The 8,745-nt window shown below is 45.7% G+C and overlaps 2 protein-coding genes across 2 annotated transcripts in view; both read left to right on the plus strand.

Moving 5' to 3' along the window:
- C11H17orf64 (chromosome 11 C17orf64 homolog) overlaps positions 1-4,740 on the plus strand; it is an 8,293-nt gene extending 3,553 nt beyond the window's left edge. The window contains exons 4-6 of the mRNA XM_042442262.1: positions 986-1,085; positions 2,672-2,829; positions 4,495-4,740. Of these exons, the coding sequence (XP_042298196.1) occupies positions 986-1,085; positions 2,672-2,829; positions 4,495-4,648 (412 nt within the window). The 3' untranslated portion in view covers positions 4,649-4,740. The remainder of the gene's footprint in view (positions 1-985; positions 1,086-2,671; positions 2,830-4,494) is intronic.
- PPM1D (protein phosphatase, Mg2+/Mn2+ dependent 1D) overlaps positions 1-8,745 on the plus strand; it is a 169,897-nt gene that overhangs the window by 97,756 nt on the left and 63,396 nt on the right.

An 8,745-nucleotide genomic window follows, 5' to 3' on the forward strand; every position in this document is an offset into this window, starting at 1 on the left:
GCATCCATTGCTCCATTGGGTCCTGTTCTCTGGAGCAGCAGAAAACAAGCTTGCTCCCTCCTCAATATGACATCCCTTCAAGTATTTAAACAGGGCTGTCATATTACCTCTTAAATTTCTCTTCTCCGGGCTAAACATCCCCAGCTCCCTAAATCGTTCCTCATAGGGCATAGTTTCCAAATCATGCATCATTTTAGTCATCCTCCTTTGGACACGCTCCAATTTCTCAATGTCCTTTTTGAATTGTGGTACCCAGAACTGGACACAATATTATTCCAGGTGGGGCCTAACCAAGGCAGAACAGAGTGGCACTATGACTTCCCTTGATCTAGACCCTAGACTTCTATTGATGCAGCCTAAAATCGCATCGGCCTTTTTAGCTGCCGCATCGCACTGTTGACTCATGTTCAACTTGTGGTCTACTTGGACTACTAGATCCCTTTCACATGTAGTCTCATTCAGCCAGGTGTCCCCTATCCTATATCAGATTCTAAAATCAAAATGGTGACCACGCATTAGTTGCATGCCTTCAAGTCATTTCTGACTTATGGCGACCCTAAGGCAAACCCATCACAAAGTTTTTAATAGCAAAATGTATTGTGTGGGGGTTTGCCTTAGGGTCGCCATAAGTCAGAAATGACTTGAAGGCATGCAACTAATGCGTGGGTTTCTATGGCCAAGTGGGGATTTGAACCCTATTCTCCCAGAGTTGTAATCCAACACTCAACCACTACTACACCATGTTTGTTGAGAGCAAGTGTGGAATAGTGGCTTCAGCGCTGGACTATGACTCTGGAGACCAAGGTTCGGCATTTTCAGATACTCTTTCCATCCCTACTTTGTGGCTGTGTCTCCTGAAGGAGGATCTCAGCCACAACTGGAAACAAAAGCATCACCCTTTGATATGGTACGTCCCATACGACACCAAATTGGGTGGAAAAAGTCAAATTGTAAGCATTGTTTCTTTTTAAACTCATTGTTTTAGGATGCTGTGGAGGTTCGTCTCTCTCTTCTCCGTCCTCGACGAGAAGCAACTATGCAAACTGTACCACTATGGCAAGACTGACCAAAAGGCCAAGTTTACGGTGAGGATTATAGTATAGAGAAAGAGTGAGTTACTTACCAAGACAGATTAAGTCTCCCTTATCCAAGATCTTAAATATGCCCCCAAAACAAAACCTTTTTCATGGGGGGCTGAGATAGTGACACCTTTGCTTCCAATGTACGCGACGTATACAAAATCATCCCAAACAACTATTTGAATGTTGAATTTACAACTATCGTGGGAGACAAAAACCATAGGAACGGCAGTTTAACAAGAAGCCCTTGTGTGCGTTATGTGTGCTTTCAAGTCATTTCTGACTTTTGGAGTCCCTAAGGCAAACCTATTGTGGGGTTTTCTTGGCAAGGTTGGTTCAGAGGAGGTTTGCCATTGCCTTCCCCTGAGGCTGAGAGGATGTGACTTATTGCCCAAGGCCTTCCAGACCCCTTTTAAAAAATCAATATCAATAATAGTATAAGACACATGCAGCAGCTAAAAGGCGAAGAATCATTTCTCCACTGGGAAAGGCCATTTCCCAATATATGGAAGTTCTAGGTTGTTCTCCTCTGCTGTTGCAGTTCCATTTTGCACTATGAAAATCTGTTTTTCGAACACATGCACAAAACCACAGTGACCTCCAGTGGTTGCAGAATATCAGCTACTGCTGCAAGTGTCTGGATGCTTCCAAGACATTTAAACACCTTTAAAATGTTACCTAAGGTTTTATCCCTGGAGATGCCTGATCTGGCTACAGAACGGTAAGACAGCTTCTTAAGTAAGGCTGGCTATAGCAAAGAGCATGGTATAGTGGTTTGAGCACTGGACTACAACTACGGAGACCAGGGTTTGAATCTCCGCTTGGCCATGGAAACGCACTGGGAAAGTTGCGCTCTCTCGGCCTTCGAGGAAGGCAAAGACAAATCCTCTCTGAGTAACGTCGAAGGCTTTCATGGCTGGCGTTCCATAGTTTGTTGTGGGTTTTTCGGCTTATGGGGCCATGTTCTAGAAGAGTTTATCCCTGACCTTTCGCCGGCATCTGTGGCTGAACAAACCTTGCCAAGAAAACCCCATTATAGGCTCACCCTGGTTCTCAGGGTACTGAGACAGCGTGGTATAATGCTTTGAACGTTGGAGATCAGGGTTCAATCCCCTGCTTGGTCATGGAAACCCATTGGGTGACCGTGGGTAAGTCACACACTCTCAGCCCCGGAAAACCCTATGACAAGTTTGCCATAGGGTCACCATAAATCGGAAAGTAAGTCAGGCCTGATCAGCTGCTAAGAGATCTATACGGAACACAAGTATAATTGCACTTAGAGCGACAGATAGAAATGCATTGTTGGGGAAGAAAAAGAGTTCTGTTACGATTGTGAGAGTGTGTTTGTGTGGCGCAGTGGGTAAATGCCTGTACTGCAGCCATTCACTCGAAACCACAAGGTTGCGAGTTCAAGACCAGCAACGGGCCCAAGCTCGACTCAGGCTTGCATCCTTCCGAGGTCGCTAAAATGAGTACCCAGACTGTTGGGGGGCAAATTAGCTTACTTGCTAATTAGCTTACTTGCTGTTCACCGCTATGATCTTTGGAATAGCGGTATATAAATAAAACAATTATTATTATTATTATTTCAGAAGGCCTATTGTCGCTTGGAGAAGTCCAACATGGTTGCTCTCCCTGAAAAGCAGCAGCTGCAAGATACCTGGGATCTCCATGGGCAAGAGAACCCAAACCTGACCCACTCACTGTCACCAAGCGGTGAGCAGCCCTCAGGGAGCAGCCCAAGGAAGAGGTAAGAAGTATCATCATCATCATCATCATCATCATCATCATCATCATCATCATCATCACTACTACTACTACTACAACACTCTACTCTTCTTCTAAAATTGGGACTCAAGGAGGATTACAATTTAAAAATATGGATGCTTGAATCCGTGGATCAAAATATCTGTGGACACAGAAGGCTGACTGTCCAATATACCTTGCTCAGTGAAACATCTCCAGACTGCAGTGGTCCCCAAACTTGGGTACTCCAGGTCTTTTGGACTTCGTTCTTCCAGAGCTTGGTCAAGAGTCAGGAATTCTGGGAGGAGAAGTCCAAATTGTCTTGAAAACCAATGTCTGGGAACCACTGAGAGCATCTCTAGGTGGTAGCTGTCCAGCCTTTTCTTGGAAGAGGTCCACAGAAGGAAACCTCACCACCGCTCTGGGCAGTTGGTTCCATTGTGCAACCACTCTTACCATCAAGAAGCCCCTTCTAATGTTCAACCAAAATCTTCCTTCCTGTACCTTCAAACCATTAGACGTGGTCCTAGGACTGGGGCAGCAGAGAACAAACTTGCCCCTTCCTCTCTGCAAGAGGGATTAGGGTCGAGAAGTGACTTGAAGGCACACAACAAGACGTTGGAGTGGGTCCAGAGATGGGCAACAAGGATGAGATGGATGGAGAACAAAACCTACGAGGAAGGGTTGAAGGAGCTTAGCATGTTCAACCTAGTGGAGAGAAGATGGAGAGGTGACATGAATTCATGCCACCTCTCCATCTTCTCTCCTCCTGGTTGAACATGCTTAGTTACTTCTACCTTTCCTTATAGGTTTTGTTCTTCATTCCTCTCATCATCCTTATTGCCCATCTCTGGACCCACTCCAATGTCTCTGTTGTGTGCCTTCAAGTCACTTCTTGACCCTAAGGCTTGGGATTTTCTTGACAAGATGCTTCAGAGGGGGTTTGCCATTGCCATCCTGAGGTTGAGAGTGTGAGGGTCACCCAGTGGGCTTCATGGCCGACCAGGGATTCAAACCCTGGTCTTTATAGTCCACTACGCCACACTGGCTCTCCCAACGTCTATATATCCTTCTTAAAATGAGGTGCCCAGAACTGAACGCAGGACTCCAAAAGAGACCTGACCAGTACAGAGTATAGTGGGACTTGCCTTTCCCAGCAGAGTTGTCCTTCCCAGTCCGCTCAGGCAAAGGCAAACTGCTGCAGCCTCTCCTAGCTTGTGTGTCCTTCCTCATTCGTGATGCTTGCCACCTTGACTACACTCTGATCTTGCTTTGGCCTCACGGATCCTGTCTTTTTCCACCTGCGAAATTTTGGGAGTGTACAAAAAGTATTGTAAGTCACTTCCGAGTCACTCCTGGACCTACTTCCCCTCCAGGGCCAGAGGATGATGAAAATGCCCTTCTACAGGAGCAATATTTGAACATCTTTTTTTTTGGGGGGGGGAAATGACCCACACTTTGTCCACCCCTGACTTAAAAGGTATTGGCAGCCGCCATCCAAGCACTGGTTTCCAAATCTTTATTACAACAACGGGGAAGGTAAGGGTCTCTCGATTATGTTGCGACTGGAGTTCCCATGAGGTCTAAGCTAAGATGGGAACTGCAGTCCAACAATATCTGCAGAGGGGCCATATCTTGGTAACATTGACTGTTGCTTTCTTATCTCCAGGCTCCAGAAGAGTTCTTCAAGAACCAAAAGGAAGGGAGGCACTGACAAGCCTCAGCCGACGCAGGAGCCAACTGCGTCTCCCGGTTTTCCGTGCGGCGAAGGAACAGCATCACCTTCGACTTCCCAAGCAGCTCTTCTAAACTTCGGTTTGTAAGAATGGGAAGCGTTCGCCGTGGGAGAGAGGACATAATTTTAATGCTACTGTATGACAGTTTTCAAAGGTAGAGAGATTGTTGGATACCTGCAACCGACAATATAAAGAGTACACTTTCCAAGCATTACCAGTGGCGTTTGTGATTTGTCATTTTGTATGGTGGGAGCGGGCAAAAGGTAAATTTGGCTTTACTGGCACATCTCCAGGGGATAGGCAGCCAAACTGCAACATTTTCTGAGTCTTGGTTGCTCCTTTTTATCAATTACAGCAACAAAGCGAGTCTTTGTGCAAACCTAAATTACTCTACTGAAAAGAAGAAAGCTGCACCAACAAAAAGCAGTGGATTGTTGTGTGAGAGGAAAGCCCTAGAGCAGTGATGGTGAACCTTTTAGAGTCCGAGTGCCCAAACTGCAACCCAAGACCCACTTATTTATTGCAAAGTGCCATGTCCCTCTGGTTTTCTAGTAACAAACTCGGGCAAATTCTGTGCTGGGGCGATGGCACATGTGCCCACAGAGAGGGCTCTGAGTGCCACCTCTGGCATGCGTGCCATAGGTTCGCCATCACTGCCCTAGACCCTCATTCTGACACTCAGAAGCAGGGTTTGCAAATGCTTTGTCACAATTACATTACTTGTAATTGAGCTTCTTTGCTGCTTGTTGTTGCTGTTTGCCTTCAAGTCGTTTCTGACTTATGGCAACCCTAAGGGTTTTCGTGGCAAGTTTCTTCAGAGGGGGTTTGCCATTGCCATCCTCTGAGGCTGAGAGAGTATGACTTGCCTAAGGTCCCCCAGTGGGTTTTCATGGCCGAGTTCATAGTCCAATGCTCAAACCACTACACCATGCTGTCTCAACACCCCGAGTACCAGTGTGAATCTATCATGGGGCAAGATTTGTTCAGAGGGGGTTTGCCAAACACAACCGAAATGTGTGCCCTTCCTTCGTTGGACATGTCTAGAAAAACGGCACCCAACCGATGGTTGAAATGCACTGAATCTTAGGCGCATGGTCTTTCCCTACTAAAGAACACAACACAGCCAGACAAAACGCAGGAACACTATATTTATTAAGTCAATAATTCATTTGAGCAATACAATTACAGAATATCACAATGTCGGTTACAAACATACTCAGTATGGTTGGATGGTTACAAAGAATAAAACTAGGCATTGCAGTCTGGTGCGATGTCAGATACAAAACAAAAATAAAAAGCCTCCAAAATCTGTCGACACAAAAGGAATAGGATTGACGGCCGAGAGCGATCGAGATGCCTCCATATATAAATAACTGTGGCACAAAATATAGAGACGGGGATTTGGGATTTAGAGCCGCCGGGAGGTTGTGATCCCTCCGCTTTCGGTCGCCTTTGCCTCCCGCAATGCCGCTGATGTCGAGTGTGTGAGTGTGTGCGTGCGCATGTGTGTTTAATATGTACATATACACAGTATTTTTAAATCCCCCGTTAAGTTCTACGAAGCATTAAAAAATAGGAGTACTGAACGTGGCAACGGTTGGTAAAATGTCAAAGGTCCGTTCGCCTCCAAGACATAGCTCTAAAGTTTCTCTCTTTTTAATTCTTTTTAAACATGTTCATGGCAACAAACCTTCCTAGAAAGGCGCATACATACAAAGGGAAGCGAGGGGAGAGAAAGGAGTTTACATTTACACATAGGATACCTGCAGCGACAGTTAGTGACCCAACGCGGAAAAACTCGTGTAGCAAACACCAAGTTCCTAGATATTTCTATATATTTATATAGCTATATATATATATATATTTTCCCCCATCTTAATTTTCTTTTTAGTGTTTTGAAACAAACGAACAAAGAAGAATGTGCACCTTAAGAAAAACAACAATTCACTAAGGCCTCTCCATGCTATAAGATACCGAGGATTGCAATGAAAATGTTTTGCCAGTGAGAACCGGGAATGCACGCAATGATATATATATATATATATAATATCCCACGGAATGGGGAAGCCATTTCCACTGCCTTTAAAACATTCCTGAGTTTGGGGAGGGGTACCGAAAAGAACGCAAAGCCCCGGAGCTGTCGAAAAGGGACCCCCGCAAGCGTTTTCTTGCTCTATTTCCCTCCCTCCCCAGCAACAAACACACATACTACAACCAAGGAATCCCCCCCCAAAAAAGGCCAAGAGGTGAAATGTGCAACAGGCCAAAAACTCTTGTCCAAGACGCGCAACCAACCGAACGCGGAAAAAAAGAACAGAAAGCGACAAAGCGTTAAGGAACAGAAATATTCCGCTTCGCAATAATAGCACTTGATCTGGCAAGGTTGGCGGAGAAGCGGAGAGGAGGAAGAGGATCGAAACGCGGCCGAAATATCGAGACCCGGGTCCTCCCCCATAAAAAAGATAAGGTGACACAATAGGTCTTGAGTGCCCAAAGCTGTACTACAGACCTGGCCGACGGAGGAGTGCCGCATTTTCTTCTCGCATCGCCACGACAGGTTCGGCCTCCGCCGCATCTTTCGGGACCCTAAATCCTAAATGCGGGGTTGCTCTGCCTCTCTTCCTGCGCCAAAAAGATCAAGCCCATTTAACCACCAGTACTTTCCAGCTCTCCTTTTTAACAACTGGGAGCGGACAGAAGGACAGCATCTGCAATGTAAGTTACATACACAAGACGTAACACTTCGTGTGATGGAGCCGGGATAGTAACCCTGTACAAGGTTAAAGAAGGCAGCGAAGATATTTCATGCACCCTGCTCAATATGGGAGGGAGCTATAGGATCTTCTTGGGGTTTGTTTAGCTTTAGGTGGGTTGCGTCTCATACTTCTGAGAGGGGCAAGTCCAATAGCTAGGGATTTTAAGTTGTGACGGACCTGTTAGGTTTGCCTGGTCTGGCTAGGGGTTTACTTCTGTCAGGCCTTTGCTAGACAGAACTGCAGCTTTTGCTAGGCCTGTTCCAGACTGCCAAAATAAGGCTGCTTGGGGTCTCTTTGGAGGTATGCTGTTTAAATGATGCACGCATCCTAAGAATCCGGAAGCTGCACCAAAGCTGCACTCCAGTGCTTAGGAATGGAGTGTGGCTTTGGCGCGACCTCCGGACTCTTAGGACCCATGCGCCATTTAAATAGCATACCTCCAAAGAGACCCGAAGCAGCTTTCTGTTGGCAGTCTGTAACAGGCCATAGTTTTTAGGGGCCTAAATCCTGTTCCTAGTCCCAACAAGAAAAACCCCAGAGAGTCAACCCTTCTGTAAATCCTATTGATTCAAAAGATTTATTCTAGCTGGGGCAAGCAACAGGATTTAGGCGAATATTTTTCATTAAGTGTTGACATTTCATAGAGCAGCAACTAAACCGATCTTCCGACGGACACGATACCAACTTCAGTTAAGCGTTCTGCTAGCAAACAACAACCATGGATCTAAAAAACAGAAACCCACACCATTTTTGGGTGGGTTTGTGGGGCTATGTGGCCATGTTCTACAAGAGTGTATTCCTGATGTTTCGCCAGCATCTGTGGCTGGCATCTTCATAGAAGATGCTGGCAAAACGTCACTAGAACATGGCCACATAGCCTGAAAAAGCCACAAAAGAACTATGGATGCTGGCCATGAAAGTCACTGACCCCATACCATTATCTCTTTAAATACTGTATCTTCTCACAGGAACAAAAACCATACCCACTGTGCTTACTAGATATAGTGGAGGGAGGTGTAGTTCAGTTACTTTGCTCTTGCTGGGTGCCTTCAAGTCAACTCGGATTTACGGAGACCCTACTGTAGGTTTTCAGCTACCAGAGGTTACAAACAAAACACCAAGGAAACACAACCTCATGAGGTTTGACTACTTAGGAGTAGTATCACACACAAGCCAGGAAACTAAGACCTTGGTCATAGCTGCGTCCGGCGATTAATTTAAATGCAATCCACTTGAATGTTGTAGGAACTGCAAACAGCAGAGATTAAGAAGCACTGTTTCAACACAATGTTGTCACTGAGATCTATTGCTGTTTGTAAAAGAAAAAAGTGGGGTCTTTAAGCTACTGGCAAGTATCCTGACCATTGGAAACAATATAGATCAGCGGTTCCCAAACCTGGGGCCTGTAACCATGCCATTTTGGAACGC

Source organism: Sceloporus undulatus, chromosome 11 (assembly GCF_019175285.1).
Source record: "Sceloporus undulatus isolate JIND9_A2432 ecotype Alabama chromosome 11, SceUnd_v1.1, whole genome shotgun sequence".
Taxonomy (NCBI): domain Eukaryota; kingdom Metazoa; phylum Chordata; class Lepidosauria; order Squamata; family Phrynosomatidae; genus Sceloporus; species Sceloporus undulatus.